This window comes from Cyprinus carpio, unplaced genomic scaffold, assembly GCF_018340385.1.
Source record: "Cyprinus carpio isolate SPL01 unplaced genomic scaffold, ASM1834038v1 S000006635, whole genome shotgun sequence".
Classification (NCBI taxonomy): domain Eukaryota; kingdom Metazoa; phylum Chordata; class Actinopteri; order Cypriniformes; family Cyprinidae; genus Cyprinus; species Cyprinus carpio.
In genome coordinates, this window is record NW_024879264.1 from 341,015 (window position 1) to 360,945 (window position 19,931).

A 19,931-nucleotide genomic window follows, 5' to 3' on the forward strand; every position below is an offset into this window, starting at 1 on the left:
GGAACACAATTTAAGATATTTTGGATGAAAAACCTGGAGGCTTGAGACTGTCCCATAGACTGCCAAGTAAATAGCAGTGTCAAGGTCCATAAAACGTATAAAAGTCGTCTTCAGAATACTCCATCTGCCATCAGATGTGCAATCTGGATTATATGAAGCAACGGGAACACTTTTTGTAAGCAAAGAAATAAAAATAACGACTTTATTCAATAATTCCTTTGTCAATGGTCTCCTCTGTCTCTCCATATCACCGTATGCTGTGTATGCTCTTCTGTATCATCCGCGGCACAAGGATGTGCTGTTTCTACATGTATTTAGCTTTGACTTGAAATAAAACAGTGCATCCTTGTGGCATGGATGACACAAAAGAGCATACACAGCATACGGTGAAATAGAGAGACTCAGAGGAGACCGTTGACAAAGGAATTATTGATTAAAGTCATTATTTTTGTTTTCTTCGCTTACAAAAAGTTTTCCCATTGCTTGATTTAACCCAGATTGCACGTCTGATGGCAGATGGAGTATTCTGACGATGACTTTCATACCTTTTATTGACCTTGACACTGCTGTTTACTTGGCAGTCTATGGGACAGTCTCAAGCCTCCAGGTTTTTCATCCAAAATATCTTAAATTGTGTTCCGAAGATGAACAGAGCTTTGATGGGTTTGGAACAACATGGGGGTAAGTGATTAATGACAAAATTTTCATTTTTGGGTTGATTATCCCTTTAAATCTTTAAATTCCCCAATGAAACTCAATGAGAAAGACAAAAAAAAAAAAATGAGCTTAGCTAATAACCCCAAGATTTTTTTTTTTTTTTTTTGGCGGGGTGGTGGTGTAATTTTAATAATCCTCAAAAATAGCAAGATTATGTTCTCTCCCTTTTATCGTGATCAGTAATCAAGGCAGAATCAATCTTTTACAAAGTCTACTCTCAAAGATGTCCTTATGAAAGCCATGAAGTTGTACTGATTATCTTGTCCATAATCCTGTGTAGCACAGACCTACAGAATGACTTTTCCAAAGAAAGAAGGCATTCAGGTGACCATAGGTTGGAGCTATTCTCCAGGACAGGTAACCAGAGTCCCTAGCCCTGGTATAGAGATATACATTATGGATGCATAAATCAGGCTGCATGTGAGCCAACAATCATAGCTGTTGCAAAGACTCAGCAGCTGGCACCTCAGGTGTTATACAACTGTCTTCCTTTCCCACCCAGTTAATTCCATGTCCATTCTCTTGTGGTAAAGTTTTGGGAGGAGTTTGCAGATCCAAGGATGTGAAGGTGGTGAACTGGACCCTTTTCCTCTTACTAGTGGGTGAATGTAGGGATTCACTTCGGACTGGTTTTGCTTTAGGGGATCCTACACATGAAACATTAGTGTCATTTGATACAGAAGACACCTGGCAAGAGGTCCTTCGAGTGAGAGTGCCACAAGGCTCCATATTGGGTCCTATGTCGATTACAGACGTATTATGAGCATCCTGCTGTAATGGACTTCCAGTGACATTCATAACCAGCTCAGCATCTGTTCCCAGCCATACCCAGTCATGCCGGTGACCAGTCTGCTCAGAAACTTGACCAGGTGTCTGCTTGTGCCTAAATTTAACCAAGTATGACACACACAGTTACCATAAATACTATGATAGCCAAGCAAAAGACTCCCAGTAATGCATACATCCCGATCTCCAGGTCCGTAAGTGGATGGTTTGATAGTGGTCCCTCAATGTCATCATCATCTCCATAGTCATTTTTTGGCTCCTGATTGGGGATTTCCACTTGGGGAGGGTAGTTATTGTAGTTCATTAAGTTTCCAGAAGCCTTCCCAGTGCTTAACATTGAACCCTCAGGAACCTCATTCCTACTCCTGGAAATTCCTGTGTGACCATCGTTGCCAGCTTTTCCTGTACTAAAGAAATTTCCACTATTTAAAATATTCCCAGGTTTACTAACTCCAGCAGAGGCATCGTTAGCCCGTCCCATTCCCAAATCATTTGCAATGCTGCCAACAGTTGAGTCTCGTGCTGTCGACCTGGCTGTGGGGGTAATCTTCATCGATGCCCTTTCCTCTTGCTCAGACTCTGAATTTCTGCTTGAAACTTGTTCTTGCTGCTGCAGCTTCTTTTCAGAGTCTGCCTCCTCTCCTTCATCACCACGCTCACTCCTGTTATTTTTCCCAGTGACACCAGCAAATAGTCCTGTGCTGTTTCCCGTGTCATTATTGTTGATGCTGCTGTTTTCAGGACGTTTGCTGTTTGTCTGGAACTTTACCGTTAAGCTCCCAGTGCCTACAGCTAAAGTGCTTTTGCGCTTGGATTTCTGACAGACCTCACAAATGGTCATCTCGGCTCTCACCAGCGTTCCTTGGCCTTCACCTTCTGCCACAACAGTCATAGATGAGTCCTGCACAGAGATCACACCCTCATCCAGCGATGTCACAGCCAGGCGGTAGTGAGTAGGATCATAAATGTCCAGTGGGGTGAGGGAGCCATCGCTAAATTGTAGCCAGGAGCTCAACACTGCCTCCTGCAATGAGAATAAAATAGACAAAAGTACAAGTAAATGCAAAATGGAAAAGAAGCAAATATGTGTGCAAATATATATATATATATATATATATATATTTATTAATAACTAAACTAAATAATGCACTTATATAAAAATAAAAATAAAAAAATAAAAACACACACTGCTCAAAAAATTAAAGGAACACATTGAAAACACATCAGATCTCAATGGGGAAAAATATCATGCAGGATATCTATACTAATATGGACTGGGTAATTTGTTAGGAATGAAAAGATGCCACATTGTTTAATGGAAATGAAAATTATCAACCTACAGAGTGCTGAATTCAAAGACACTCAAAATTAAAGTGAAAAAAGGATGCAGCAGGCTAGTCCATTAAGCTGAAATTTCGTTGCAGCAACTCAAAATGGTACTTAGTAGTTTGTATGGCCCCCACATGCTTGTACGCATGCCTGACAACATCAGGGCACGCTCCTAATGAGACGAAGGATGGTGTTCTGGGGTATTCCCTCCCAGATCTGGACCAGGGCATTACTGAGCTCCTGGACAGTCTGAGGTGCAACCTGGTGACGTCAGATGGACTGAAACATAATGTCCCAGAGGTGTTCTATTGGATTTAGGTCAGGCGAGTGTGAGGGACATTCAATGGTATCAATTCCTTTATCCTCCTGGAACTGACTGCATACTCTCGCCACATGAGGCCGGGCATTGTCGTGCACCAGGAGGAACAAGGACCCAATGCACCAGCGTAGGGTCTGACAACGGGTCCAAGGATCCCGATACCTAATGGCAGTAAGTGTGCAATTGTCTAGCCTGTAGCGGTCTCTGTGTCCCTCCATGGATATGCCTTCCCAGACCATCACAGGCAGCATAACATTCTCCACCGCTTTTCCAGACCCTTTTACATCTGTCACACGTGCTCAGGGTGAACCTACTCTCATCTGTGAAAAGCACAGAGCGCCAGAGGCGGATCTGCCAATTCTGGTGTTCAATGGCAAATGCCAATCAAGCTACACGGTGCCAGGCAGTGAGCACAGAGCCCACTAGAGGACGTCAGGCCCCCAGGCCACCCTCATGAAGTCTGTTTCTGATTGTTTTCTCAGAGGCATTCACACCAGTGGCCTGCTGGAGGTCATTTTGTAGGGCTCTGGCAGTGCTCATTCTGTTCCTCTTTGCACACAAAGGAGCAGATACAGGTCCTGCTGATGGGTTAAGGACCTTCTACTGCCCTGTCCAGCTCTCCTAGAGTAACTGAGATAATATTTGGCCAGGATACAACTATTTGAAAATCTGGAATCTGAGGGTGCAAAAACATCAAAATACTGAGAAAATCGCCTTAAACATTGTCCAAATGAATTATTAAAAATGCATGTTACTAATAAGAAATTAAGTTTTGATATATTTACAGTAGGAAATTTACAAAACATCTTAATATCCTAATTAGGACAGGAAAAAAAAAAAAAAAAAAAAAATTTTTCGATTAATCGTTTTTTTTAAATGATGTCGATTCGATATTGATTCTCAAAAGCCACGAATCGATCTATTCCGGTATTTATTTCAGCAAACATTTAAAAGATCTGATTTATGTGAAGCTTTTCATTAGGCTTCTCCACTAGATGTCAACCTCTTATTTACCTTGCGCAATTTTAGAACAGAAAGACTGTCACTCATTCAGTGCTTATCGTGGCGGAGATACTGTTGACAAGAACAAAGCAACATGCGCTATTTGCAATGCTCAGGTAAAATTCTGTAGTAATACTATAAATCTGCGGAAGCATTTGATAACACGCTTAAAGGCGCCATAATTTCCGCAATGAATGAATGAATGGTTTACACAAGAGCGGACGACGCTCGTGGTGTTTTCAGCCTCTGTCATCTCACTGTGATGATATGAATACACGAATTTCATCCCCAGCTGCTCTGAGAGTCTCTTCATTAGCATTTTACCGTTTAATTGGACAAAACTACCGTCATATCACACACACAGCAGCTGCAAGTTCCTCACTGCAACCCTTCAAAATAAAAGTTTAGTTTCACGTGTAAAAACTGTCAAAAATATATTACTATTTAGCAGTCTTAAGACTCAATGTAACAACAATGGTACTGCTACTACTAATAAATATTAATAAATCTTTATTTTTAAGGGAATAATCACATTTGTTTTCTTTTTAACAGTAAACCTCTGTTGTGCAGCACCTTGTTTGCCCCAATAAATAAATAAATAAATAAAAGGGTTTTTCATTTGATTAGGATAAATTAAATTGTTGTATGCCTTCATCTGTTTACCAGAAAAAATTAAGAAAAACATTTTATACGGCCCTATTATTATAAAGGACCCTATACAAAAAAAAAAAAATATATATATATATATATATATATATATATATATAGAAAAGGTTTAAAATATAGGCCTGTGGCTCTTAATTTCTTTTTATAAATTCACCATTTGTAAAATTATGTTTACTGTTCATTTTTTTGAAATATCAATAGCATTTGTATTAAAACTATATTCACTGAATGTAATCAAAAAATAAAAATCGAGAATCGAATCGAAAGCTTGTGAATCGAAATCACATTGAATCGAGACATCTGAATCGATACCCAGCCCTAATCCTAATGATTTTTGGCATAAAAGAAAAATCGATAATTTTGACCCATACAGTGTTTTTTTGGCTATTGCTACAAATATACCCCAGTGACTTGAGACTGGTTTTGTGCTCCAGGGACACATATATATGTAATCTTCATACATAGCTTGAGTAGCAAGATTGTGTTTGGTTTTAACTCTTTCTTCCATTTTGTATTTTTGGGTAAGAATAAGAAGCACTTCATCCAGTACTTAGTGTCTTTCATTCCAACATAAAACATTTCTGGAATCTGCAGATGTATTTATTTACACAGTTTATGTATCTCAGAAGGGAGATGCATGCATTTAAACTGCAGATACAGATGTATAAATAAGCATAATGTTTTGTTTTTAACACAAAATGTTGAATACTGATATTTGAAATAATTTAAAACATGAAAAAAATAGTCGAAATGTGACATTTAAACCGACAGTAGGTGACAGCAAATGCCTGTTAATGAATGAATCATTGAGATTCAACCAATTCATTCAAATTGCTAATTCATTCATTTGACCGTGTTAATGAGTGAATCACTGAATGATTTATTCTACCGATTCGTTCAAAAAGCTGATTCATTCAATAAGTAAACACCGTCCATTGCTCAGACACACAAAACAGTGCTGTGATCTTTGTTTGGAACTATTTTAGTTGGCAAAATTGAGCAAAAACAAGCAATATTATGTCTAAAATGCAAGTCATTATTGCTTTACTGAACTTGTATAAAATGATTATTAAATGTGTTATGTGTTAATGTGATTATTAAATATAATTTTATTAAATATTTATTGTTTGAAAGTTGTAAAATCACACAAATCAGTGTTTTAGACATTTATAGATGCCCCAAATTTTGATTAACGATAAAGAAAGTGCTGTTAAATTTTAGTGCTGGGTAAAAAATATTGTATCTCGATTACGATCAATTCCCATTTTTACAAAACAATATAAATTCTTAAATCCCAAGAAACCATTAGTCTAGCCTGTTATCAGTTAATGGATGGAACATTGAAGGGCACCTCCCATAAATGTCGTTTTGCCTACTTTTAATATGAAAAAGACTCAAAATTAAAAAAATTCCCATATTTCAAATAATGCATAATTCAAACAATAAATCAAACAATAAACCCTGCTTTATCACTGTTTAATGTGGAGCGATTGCTGTAGTGCCAGTGCACCTCAATTGCTGTAGCAAGGCGTGCGTGAACTGATCATCTCCTCCACATTGATAACAGTTTCAGCACAAAATAAACATGACTAAACATCTGAAGTTAAGTTAAAAGAAAGAGCACAACTTTACAACCCATATCTCATGTAATCGCTCAATCAGTGTTTCAGCCGTGCAAAGATATCAATATAACGGCTTGTAAACAATGTCATGTAACGTCACATTTACCTCAAAAAGAAACATATTCGGTGACCATAATCTCATTAGTCAGCTAGAAAAATAAATGTAGAGAGGGGCATTTTGCTAAATATATGCACCATATAATATATTCATTATAATTTTTACTGTTCTTCAATGTTTAATTTATATATTTTTTTCATGACAGCCACCATTTAAATGTTTATATTTAAAAAAACTAAATGAAGTGGAAATATTATGTAATTGTAACTTTTATTATAAAAGTGTAATTTAAGCAGTTGTATAGCCTAAAAAATCAGCCAGTTTTAACCTTCAATATTATAGTAGTACTAACTGACTCTCATGTATATTTTACAGGCATTAGTTGTGAGATTTTTTTTCCTTCAGAAAATTTTGCATGTGTACCAGATATGTATCCAAAATAATCGATATTGAATCGAATCGAATTGGTAATCGAATCGAATTGCAAGCTTGTGAATGAGAATAGAATCGAATCGTGAAATTTGTGTCAAAACCCAGCCCTATTAAATTACCTGTTTAGGATTGCTGAGCACTTCCTGTGTGGTTGCTGTGGCACTGATGACTCTGTTACTTCCTGTGCTGAGCTGCAGGTTGAGTGTAAGACCACTGACCAACTGCAGGCCCAGTTCAGTAATGGTCACTCGATCATCCACAACCCTCACCGTTTTCTCAGCCAGGATAGAATCTGATAGCGGGGAAAGGACCTGAACAATGGGAGACACCTGGTTATTAAGGCCTGCATGAGATCAATACTGATTTATGTATGGCCTGCTCCAATACTCTTGTCGTATTTAGGCCAAACTCAACAGATCCCATTTTACCTTTATAGACGTGGTGCCCACATCTTGTCCTGACAGAACCCTTCCTGCCTGCAGACGGGCAATATTAGTGTCCTCCACCTTCAGGAAGTACCGCACCAGCCTGGTCACATCCACCTGCCAATCTGAGCCCAGGAAGAAGGCCTGTGGTTCCCGAGGGTCTGACTGCTCTGCCACAAAGTGTGTGAGGACTCGTACCAGAGCATGCTGGAACTGCAGCATACAACCCCGGCCCTTACGCTCTTCCTCACTGCTCCAGCCTGGTTTGCTGTCAGGGACATACAGATGTTACCAACAACCCACTTAAAAAAAATAAATAAAAATAAATATTGAAAGTGACGTGACATACAGCCAAGTATGGTGACCCATACTCAGAATTCATGCTCTGCATTTAAGCCATTCAAAGTGCACACACACACAGCAGTGAACACACACACACACCATGAACACACACCCGGAGCAGTGGGCAGCCATTTACGCTGCGGTGCCCAGGGAGCAGTTGGGGGTTCTGTGCCTTGCTCAAGGACACATCAGTCGTGGTATTGCCGGCCCGAGACTCGAACCCACACCCCTTAGGGTTAGGAGGCAAACTCTCTAACCACTAGCCCACGACTTCCCGACTTAGTGTAATTCCATCTGTCACCTTTCATGGTCTTCATAACAGCTTAGGTAAGGCCTCATTTGGAAATTAAACCACACACACATATTTGTATAATTTAAATAATGTCCACAATGCCTTCAGAGAAGTCAAAACAGGAGTTCAAAACAGTAATGAGCACACGTTGAATAAAACTGAATTAATGAGAGGGTGTTTCTGCCCCATGTAATCTATTATGCAACAGTATTTAAACTACACATAATCTTACACAATCTTATTCACAATTTTTCCACAATTCATACTTTACCCTGTCCGAATGAGGATTTAAAATTTAAAAGCATTTTCTAGCTACAATGTTCTAACGCTCACAACTGGATTGTGTTAATGCTATTTTTCTCTTTTCAGAGATCTTTACAATCAATGGAATAATTTTTATATTACATAACTATTGTTTTTTACATGTCTTGAAAATTTCAGATTATTTCCTGTTTTTGTAACCCATGTCTATTACAGATAATGTATGTAAATTAGGGTATTAAAGACACTCCAAGCTAGTAGTTACATTTTTTGACTCAAAGGTCCCCAATATTGGCTAGGATATTTCATCTGATATAACTGCTTCAATTATGACAGTTTAAAATATTATTTTTATTATCAGAAATGTTTACATATTTTTTTTCTTTCTTTTTTTCTTCCTGTGGCCCCTTTAGAAGTTTAATGAGGCCCCTATTTTGATAACAACTGTTCTAAGCATTGCCACAATGTCACAAAAGAAAAGAAAGTAAAAACAAAGCAATAGGTAAGTAAATCAAAAAAGTGCAGAGAGATTTAAAAAAGAACAAAAAACAATGTCCAGGTAGACAGGATACTTAAATGCATTGTAAGCTGATTACATTAACATTCCTTAATTCGTTTTTCAGAATAAATGCTACTTACAATATAGATGTTAAATAGAAAATGTGCATTTGTATGTAGTCATGTATGTAGTCAAGTATGTTTTTGTACCTTTTGGTGGACAGGATGGGGATCCTCCAGCTTTTGATCTGACTCAGCTCTGTATCAGACACCTCTATATCCAGCGGCAGACGAGGGAACCACACCTTCATCTCCAGCTGAGTGCTCAGGTAACTGTAGGTGAAGTTCACCAGCATCCGCAGTCGCCCCTGGGTTTCTTTTCCATTCACATAAACAAAGTCGCATCTGTCGGACACCTGAGGGCATCCAAATATGTTGTTTTATGTTATTTATAACTCTGAATTAACAGGCTGTTCACATTGTAGTTTTCATGTTCTACTGGATTGGAATGGACTTGTGTAAGAGGATTTGTTGGTGCTTAGTCCCAGTAAAAACATGACTTTTGAGACCAAGCATAATTTAGATTCAGATCAACATTTACAATTGTTTCAACTGCTTGAGACTGAATTGCTCTAGTAGTTATTTCCTTTATTAATGAACACAATTTGAAAGTTCTACTTTCAAAAAGTAGAAATCTACAAAATGAAGTAGCAGTTGATCCTTGCTTACTCTATAGCTCTTATACTGCATTTTCAGTGTAAACTTTAGATGTTTACTGTCAGTTTTGAAAAAAAAAAGTCACTTAACAATTCAGCATGGGCTTACCAAATGCAAGCCGCCATATAATTAAATCAACTGTTTAATTTATGATGCAAATAAACAAGATTGAGGAAAGCATTCAGGGGTGACTTTGTCTGACATCCTGGTGTGGAAGACCAAGTTTGCCTAAACAGGTAAGAGAATATGTACTTATAGGTTAAAGGGATAGTTCACCCAAAAAAGAAAATTACTTTTTATGATGGATGGATGCACTTTTTTGGGCTTCATAGTCTCAACCACCATTCACTGCCATTATAAGGCATGGAAGAGCCAGGATATTTTTTTTTTTTTATATATACCCCTGATTGTATTTAACTCAAACAAATAAACCAAATACACCTAGAGATTGATTAAATCATAGTAAAAAATTTCATAATTTTCATTTTTGGGTGAGCTATCCCTTTAATGTGTTTACTGTATGTGTCACTATGGCTTGTGTTGATTGGCAGTTTTAGACATGCTCAGCTATAAACACTAGGATTATTTACATATACAGGGTTTATATGGATAGCAAATTATGGATGCATAAGATGTCAGAATCCATAATACAGTATTTATGGTTTTTAGCCGACAAGGCATGGACCCAGTGCTGTGGATTTCCATAGAATATAATATCCATTATAGTCCTATATATATATATATATATATATTATATATATATATATATATATATATATATATATATATATATATATATATATATATGCCCAGATGGAATCTAAATATCATATTTCTGTTGAATGTAATATAAATACTGAATGTTTATAATTATTGTATGTGTATGCATGCATCATGTTTTCCTGAAAGTATTTTGTTTTATAAAAATGAACATTTGGGTGCTGTTTAGAATATAAGTGTGTGCTAGACAGCGAGTGAAGCCTTTTATGCCTAATGCATTGACAGCACAAGCACATCTGAGGCTCTATATGTACTGTGTTCCAAAAAGACAGGCAGCAGCAAGAAACAGTAGCAGGGGGAGGAAGTAGTTTGCTGAACTTTACATCTACCCAGGTAAAAAAAAATCCATAGTTTTTCTGATAAAGTTGCATAAATCAAAGAGAGAGATGGATAGATGCAAGGATGGCTAGATGGATTGACAGATTAGAATAGAATAGGAAACTATTTGTAATCAACCTTATTTATTACATCCCCCTTCTGAAATACTTGATTCTGATTGGTCATTCATGGGTTTTTTCATAAAAATGTCTTCTTTTGCAAAGGAGTGGAATTTTTAAAAGTCTGATCATTGGTGTTTTCTCTCACTCTATAACTGGTGCATTTCCCAAAAGCATAGTTAGCTACCTATGGGTTGTTCCGTTGTAACTAACATAGTTCAATGATTCAGTGTTTCCCAAAACCATAGTTTCAACAAAACAGCATTGCAAAATTGTCTACTTGGAACTACATCTTTCAACTCGTGGAACAAGAAGCATAGTGTCTTCTTAATATGACATATGACTTAAATAGATCATACTCTTGACCAAAATAATCATCCCACAGCAGATTTCTCTCACCATTGAGGTAAAAACTTGGAGTGGATCTGGAGCAGAGTGACTATAGAACACTTTGAGTGAGAGAGGTCACTCTGCTCCACTTGTATAGGCTCTTTCTAAGTGGCTTTTGGTCTGTGTGCTGGTTGGAAAACATGCAGGGCTTGATGTTTTGCTTTTTCTGGATCTATTTTCATTGGTGGATAAGAAATATTAATATAGTCTTGACATTAATTATTTAAAAAATATAAAAGCAATATTAAATGTTGTTCCAAACCATGTACTGTTATTTTTTACATGGAAACTACCAAGAGTAGAAGTATACTGTACAAAAACCACCATTAATCAGAAGAATCTGCACACAGTACATACAACAATTCATACCGTCAATGCTATGTCAAGCTCCAAAAGAAAAAAATAAAATAAAAGTTACCCATACAATCTGTGTGACAAAGTCTTCTGAAGCCATGCGACAGCTTTTAGGTTGTGTTCTTCTGATAACAGCACACTGGTTTGGAACAACTTGAGTATATCTTGGCAAAATGTAAATCTTTTGAGAAACTATTCCAAAAATGAGTCTCGTTATGTTTCTTGCTCATGCATAATCTATTAATCTTGTTAAAGTTTGGATATTTTTTTACTGAACATAAAAATAAATGCATTTCTGTGTAATTCTAAGAAATGAGGCCAGAACGTGATTTTGTCCTTGAATGAGACAGGGCTGAAGTTCTTTTAAGACTCTGATCTTGGCTGTAGTCACAGTATGGTGCTGAGCTGTCCTTTCTGATTAACTCCTCAACAAGGAGGATGCAGGCCTCCTGAGTCAGGTCAGAACATGGCTTAAAGGGATAGTTCACCCAAAAATGAAAATTCTGTCATTAATTACTCGCCCTCATGTCGTTCCAAACTCGTAAGACCTTCGTTCATCTTCAGAACACAAATTAAGATATTTTTGATGAAATCCAAGAGGTTTCTGACCCTGCATAGACAGTAACACAACTGAAAAGTTTTATGGCCCTGAAAAGTAGTAATAACATTGTTAAAATAGTCCATGTGACATCAATGGTTCAATTGTAATGTTACGATGCTAAGAGAATACTTTTTGTGTGCAAAGAAAACAAAAATAACAACTTTATTCAACAATTTCTTCTCTTCTGTGTCAGTCTTTGACACGTGTTCACGACAGTACCATGACGTATGTGTCTGCATTCCTCTGCTTTTAAACAAGGCATGGCACATCCGGGTTCTACGTCAGAACGCCGGCTCCTGCATCAGCAGCACCACACACATGCGTCATGGTACATGGCGGCGGAGACTGAGAAGAAAGAGAAGAAATCATTACGGTTGAACCACTGATGTCACATGGACTATTTTAACAATGTCCTTCCTACCTTTCTAGGCTGTAAAAATTAAAAGTTGCATTGCTGTCTATGCAGAGTCAAAAAGCTCTCGGATTTCATCAAAATATCTTAATTTGTATTCTGAAGATGAATGAAGGTCTTATGGGTCTGGAACAACATGAGGGTGAGTAATGACAGAATTTTCATTTTTGGGTGAACTAACCCTGAGTTTCAGAGGACTGTCCTGAGAACACAGTCTCTAAGAGTGGCATATACAAGTGAAGATTTATAGATGTTCTTTTGAGACCTTTTGCCTCTGTCTGTCTGACAATGACGTGCAAACACAGACACTCAATCTTGCACATCTATCAATCTTTCGTCTTTGGGTTCATGACAAATATGAAAAAAGGTGCCAAATTCTTAGAAATGTAATGTTAGTGTCATGTGGTTCTGAAAAAAATAAATAAAAAAAAATATATATATATATACAAAAAAAAACTAAAAATGTCATGTGATTATAGATTATAGATTATAGTACAGATTATAGTAATTATTTAAATAATAATAATAATATAATAATAATAATAAAATGTATGCAAACCCTTTAATATCGTTTTCTTTTCAATAAATATTTTAATAAGGCTGTTTTCTTCCTTATGATATCAGAATGTATAATTAAAAACTTGCACATCATAGGAGAGGTGACTGTACCTTAAGAACATCTTCATCTGTGGAGCTGCAGTCAGCAAACTCAGAGACATCTGTTACAGAACCATCTTGTTCCACAGCAATGGTTCGTACTCCCACCGTAACCCTCTTACCAGTCAGCACAGCAGTGTTCAACAGCTCTGTGTCCTACACAGGGGTCAGGGATCAATGTTAAATTTTGGATCTAAATACTGAGCGAAGCTCAAACTTTAGCACTCCTACAAATAGAGGTCAGAGATTTACCATGTTATGATAACACTATGCAATCTAGTGATGAAATTAATATCAATATCAGTGCACTTTTTTACACCATTTCATAGGTAAACATAGTATGTTCAGGGACACAAAAGCGGATTTTAGGTTGAAATGAACTGTGTCAATCTATTTAGATAATCTGGGCAAGAGATGTACTACCTGGACTGATACAACTGTATGTAATCAAAGTCATTTTGATGAGAACAAGTGAAAAGCAAAAACTGATTGTTTTACGGGACAAAACCCCATTTCCCAATTGTCTACAGTGACTGGGAATCACCAGCTTAGTGGGTTAAACCTCTGAACTTTAAAGATCCTGACAGATGCAAAATGCCAGCTCACATAAATGAAATAGGTTTTCAGGAAACAAAGGTCACTTAATTTAACTTTATGTAATACATTAAAAATAAGCATAAGCTATATCAATATTGTTTTACTAAAAATGAAAAAAAAGGAATTTGCCATTACCATTAGGCTTATCAAACAGCACTGTTTTGTTCATGAATAAAAAGAGTTAGATTATTTCTTATCCAATATAATGCTCTCTGAAATGAGAAAAGCCCTTGCCCTGTAAAACCGCCTAAAAGCGACTAGCAGTACCCAATAACACTTTAGGGGCCAATTCTTAATTAACTAGTTGCTTATTGGTTTGCATATTACTAGCATATTGGCTGTTTATTAGTACTTATAAAGCACATATCAATGCATTATTCTGCATGACCATACTTTAGATCCCTCAATCTGAACCCATACCTAAACTTAACAACTACCTTACTAACTATTAATTAGCAGCAAATTATGAGTTTACAGAGAAGTAATAGTTAATAGTTAATTAATGGGGAGAATTGTTCCTCAAACTAAAGTGTGACCAACATTTATTATACTTAAGTTTAATTTTGTATAAGTCCATTAAAAGTAGACTGAAAGTATACACTCCTAAAGAAGTTCTGGAAAACATATTAGGGTTTTTTTTTTTTTTTTTTTTTGCCATTTTCTGTCCTGTGCTGTTTTCAGATTTCTGGGACAGTGTCCAGCTGTATATTAGAGCTGCTACAGAAAATCTGATTGATTATGGCTAAATCTGCTCATGTTTGGACACAATCCAAAGGTCAACATGATTGGTCTTGCAGATGACATTTACAAGCTCTGTCACAGTGCAGAGCCCTTGGTACCCTGCTGGATCAATTCTGTCTTTCAAAATGCAAATGAATACGTAATGAAGATGCTTTACTGTCCCAGATAGAAACTTCAGATAGAGACTTATTACCCTTTTTTTATAAGATTTTGGTTGTTGTTGTTGTTGTTGTTGTTTTGCCATCTTTAATGAATTACCATAGCCTACCATAACTAGAGGAGCCAGGCCCACAAAGTCCCTCTGAGTGGTGTAGATCCTCATGGTGCCTTCAGATGCTCCCATCATTTTGACTTCTTCTGGAAGTGTCAACTCCCACTTAATCACCTGAATCTCTGATTGACTACTGACATCCTCCACTTCAAAATCCATCTGAAGAACTGCTTGAAGTTTGTTTAATCTGAAAAAGAAAGTGCCATTAAACACCTCACACCATATACTGTAAAACCTTTTAATCTTCTGTGATCAAATTGTCAAACTGCTGCATTTGCAGGTTGCTCTGTTTCATTCCAAATAATCGAGTGTAACTGTTGACTTTAAGTCAATAATTATGTATTGATCATACTGTTGTTGCCATTCACAATCCATACTATTTTTGTCATATTTCAGAGTGAAAATAAGTAGGGCAGGATGTGATTTTGTTCATCAGAAATTGATTATATGGTAAAAAGTAAATAGGGCCAATTTTGATTTCATGTTGACTTTAAAAGATGCAAAGCTTGTTGTCAGGGTTCTGCCCTGGCAGCTGTGTCTATTTTGTCTTTGTTTAGTGTTTCTCTGTTTGTCCTGTGTATAACCACATGGCTTTGTCTTTGTTTATGTTGGCCATGTGCTCCTTTCGTCCTGCCCCCTTGTTTCACATTACCACGACCCTCGTTTAGTCCCTTGTTTGGCACTCATTAATTGATTGTTCTCACCTTGTGTGGTGTGCTTTCCTTCCTATTTATTGTGCTCATTTCCCCTCATGTGTTTGCTGGTTCGTTTTGCTGTGAGAGTTAGTGTTTGCTTAGCTTGCTAGCTGATAGTTACTAATCGAGATTTTCTTTGTCTGTTAAAGGCTGGTATTTATTAGTTTAAGTTTATCTTGTCACTGTTTAGTCTAGTTTCAGTTTTTCTTTTTGTTTGGATCTCTTTTTTTTTAGTTTCTTGCGTTTGACTTGTTTTTGTTGTTGAGTTTGAGTTTCTTGATTTATTCTTTCCAGTTATTTCTAGAACTTTATTTTGTATTTGTTTCTTTACCTTTTAATTTACTTTTGGTAAGTCAGCTTTGGTTATTTCTCTAGCTCCCCTTTTATCTTGTTTCTAGGTCATAGCATTCTTGTCTGACTTTTTGCTCTTGTTTTGATATTATTATTATTATTATTATTATTATTATTATTATTACTATTTTTGTTCTCTTGTTGTCTTGAGTCTTGTCTAGTGTTTTCGTCGTGAGTTCTGTCTGTTCCTGTCTTGCCTCCTGCTTTCTCCCTGGCCACTGGGTCTCCCTGCCTGGAGGTCTGATGTGTGCGGCTTCACCTCCATAGCCAAGTGCCCTTGATTCCTGGTGCTGTGGTCTGGTCTCTAGCACAGCCTCCTCTACAGTCCTGCACTCGGTTGTTACCCAAGGGCCCTCCTCGGTGGTCTCCCAACCCCCCCCCCCCCCCCCCCCCCCCCCCCCATCTGCCTGCTGCACTGTTGTATACCCTATCCTACTGTCTGGACTGTTCAGGCCACTCCCTCCTATCGTGCTTGTCTAATTTGTCAATAAATGTCCCTTGTTCAATCTGCATTTGGGTCCTCTCCCTCAGTAACCCTGACACTTGTGGTATCAACCTTTCATGGGATCACCATAATCTGATGCATCGGTCTCAAATCTTAGTTTTAAAATGCACAGCTTTCATGCTCTGGGGATGAACTTAAGAGTTCTGATGGCTATTTTGAGTAGACAGCATTTTTGTATAAATGCATGCATGGATATGATTGTACAGCCAAGAAGGCAATTATTTCAAAAACTGTGATTGACATAGAAATGACTTAAAAAAAGTCCTTGATAAAATAAGATGGTGTTCCATAGGACCATGATTTAGCACATATGAAACAAAACTTAATGAATGATATCCAACATTATTCCACAAACTATTGTAAAAAAAAAAAAGAAAAATTCATGTCATACAAACAGAATTATCTATCACTATTCTTAAAACTGATTAAAGCGGAAATGTTTAAATCACAGAATATTGTAACATTAATCCTACATTACTGCTTGAATATAGATGTCTACCAAAGTTTTTTTTTAATTTTTTTTTTTACACATCAAGCACTTTCAAAAATAAAAAGCAGATTACTGACGGATACACGTCTTTGCCTCAGCAGCAAGGATAGCAGGCTATCCTTTATTCAGAAATCACTTTCACCTCCTTTAAACTCTTAAATGCTTACTGGAATACAAATGCTTTAAAATGTGAATTAGACACCACAAATTTCATTTCTGAACATATTTAACAAAACAAACCATCCTAATCCTTTGTCAACGAGGGAGGGAAATGCAAAACAAGGACAATGCGACATTCTCTCAAAAAGACATAGATACTTAAGCATGTTACAGACCATAGAGAGAAACTGCATTTCGTTGCCTTGTACCTTACATGTGCAATGACAATAAAGTTGAATCTAATCTAATCTAATAACACTCCACTTACTTAAAAATATTTAAACATTTTTAAAACAAGTTGAAGTTTCTTCTGAAGCAAATGTGAAGAACATTTTATAGACCAATTTGGAGTAGACATCACAGTTACATCACATGCAGCAGTGCGCACATTGTGATGGCAGAAAAACACTGGGAACATGTGGAGGGAAACGGGTAAAATCCATGGAATAAGAGAGAAATCTTATTATGATAAGAGATAATGCCATCCGACGTTCCCTCCATATCAACATACAGTTCATCTTTGGTACTATACAGTTTTGGGTGTTTCATTTTTAATTTTACGAAAGCTTCAAGTGCAGTTAATGTCATGCTATACGTGCAAACAGACGGTGGCGGATAAAAATGTGCCTTCTTGCTTGAAGCCATGCTCTTTTGTTTGCCATCAAACGGTTGACCTCTGCCGTGTCTGAGAGAGTTAGCTAGATTATTGGACAGTTTTGGTGAGTGTGGAGGTAAAATCCCTGTGTCCCTTGATCTTGCCAGAATGTATATCGTCTTCTTCAGTCTTGTTAAACCCTCCCAGCCTCCCTCTCCCACCACCTCTTCAGACTGCCATGCAAGTTTAAATCTCCTACTTTAGACTTTATAACTCAATTTAACTCAACAATTGCAAGTTTGTCAATTCTGAGGGAAATAAAGTGTGGGATATAAACTCATGATTCTGAGCCGAGGGGAAAAAAAGAGAATGCCGAGTTGATTTTTCTTATCAGAATTGTGAAAGATCTCCTCATAATTGCTAAAAAAAAGTCAGAATTTTAAAATTCAAACTCAAAGTTACCTTTTTTATTATTTTATTCCATGGCTTCCGTAGACTGCTACTTTAAACGGTAATTTTCTGCCACCACCAAATTCAGCACTGTTTGCAAACACCAAATTGTTCTATAGGTTTATCCTTAAAAAGAACAAATAAAGCTTGACACCAGATGGTTAAACGTTATTGCATATATAGCATAGAAAGGTGTAGTTAATTCTGAGAAAATGAATTTTCTTAACTTAAAAGGATAGTTCCCCCCAAAATTAAAATTGTCATTATTTTCTTACCCTTATGTGATCATGTTTTCTGATAACAGCAGCTGTAGTGAGATGTCTGAGGTCACTCTGAATCCTTCACTAGTTGTTAAAAAAGTGTAAAGGTTATAACTTACAGTACATTAAGTTATAAGCTTCCATCTAGTCCATGGTGGACCCTGTCATATGCGACATTGAGCGATGATTCAGCATAAAGCTCTTAGATGCATGTGTTCCTCCTTTATATATTATGATTTCCAATGAAATCAGAAAATAAAATGCAACCAAATAGATAGCAAAGATATGGCTTTTAATGTTTTTTTTTTTTTTTTTTTTTTTTTTTTTTTTTTTTTTTTTTTTTTTTTTTTTTATTAAATCTGTCAGTCAAACAAGATTCTAACTCATGATTTAGTGACTCTGTTCTCAAGTCAAGAAATGCTACATCATCTCATGCTCAAATCAAAGGCTGAAATCCTAGAATCATTTCGGACTACAACCATAAATAGTGAACAGAATTCAGGTTAAGCTTTCACTAATAGGATTCTGACACACACACACACGCACGCACGCACACACACACTGCTGTACAACCCTGACCTTTGTGCTCCCATCTAATGCATCCATAGTAAACCATGCACATACGTGCAGAGCTCAGTGGCAAACATATACAGTATCTGCACATGTGTAGTGAGGTCAGTTAGCCATTCTCTGGTGGTTTTGTGGTTTATTCAATTGAAAGCAAAAATCCAAAGAAAGCACGTTTATTAAACAGATAAGGACTAATAAACAAATTACCGGAATAATTTGTCCAATCTGCTTTAGAATGTAAAATCACTGTTTCCATGGACAATATGTCCTGTCTGGCAGTGTTTAATTAGAGTCCCCAATGACAGTAAGTTGGTTAATCATTAACTAATCATCTAATTAAAAGTAATTAATTAAATTTTCCTTAATAGACACACTCACCTTTTCACGTTTATAGAAGACTTTCTCTGACAGATTACTCCAGCACTTCCATCTGGGCCTGTGTCAAGGGTGATGTCCCATAGTAGTGTGTTGCTAGGTGTGCCTGTACGGAAGCGCACTCCCTTTTTTACCATGGCTCTGTTGAGAATAAAAAACACAAACTGAAGGAATATCCTAATTATATTTAGTATCTAGTATCACTTTCAACAAGTTTGTGAGTTATGAATAGATTTCAGAGTGTTTAATGGTAAAAACAACAACAAACAAGTTAGTTACTGGTTAAACTAATAACACAACAGGTCTTTCACACTATCTCACACATTGTTATGAAAAAGAATTTGAGTTGGAAAATCGAAATAATATACTCGTTATACTGTGATAATGTGTTGTACCCCAGGGCTTAATTATGTGCCCTTTAACCTTTATAGGTTTCCACTGGTGTAATTAATTAGTGTAACATCTCCTTCAAGTATGTAACATATGTTTATCAGTTTTTGCATATTCTGGAAATCAAATCCTTGTCTTGCCATAGCTAGCAACATGCTCTGCTGTTTGAGCTACAGGAACACCATGGTGTAACCACTACATGATTGTATAGCCCTACAGTATATTTAAATGTAAAAACAGGGCTTTGTATTCCCTAGTTGCTGGGAACATTGTTTTCAAACATAATTACTTACTTGTATTAGATTATGTATTTCTTTATATACAGTATTTAGACAATTAAAGACTACTTTTTGTAAAAGTTGACATTCAAAAGTTGATTTGAAGT

At 36.7% G+C, this 19,931-nt stretch overlaps 1 protein-coding gene across 1 annotated transcript; it reads right to left on the reverse strand.

Moving 5' to 3' along the window:
* Window positions 1-804: 804 nt before the first annotated feature.
* LOC109053109 (transmembrane protein 132C-like) lies at window positions 805-19,294 on the reverse strand. The gene is given in 8 exon segments (XM_042755090.1): window positions 805-1,626; window positions 1,628-2,527; window positions 7,051-7,242; window positions 7,360-7,624; window positions 8,960-9,165; window positions 13,110-13,253; window positions 14,704-14,893; window positions 19,160-19,294. Coding segments are annotated over 8 exon segments (2,508 nt in total). The 5' UTR covers window position 19,294; the 3' UTR covers window positions 805-1,149.
* Between the last annotated feature and the right edge of the window lie 637 nt (window positions 19,295-19,931).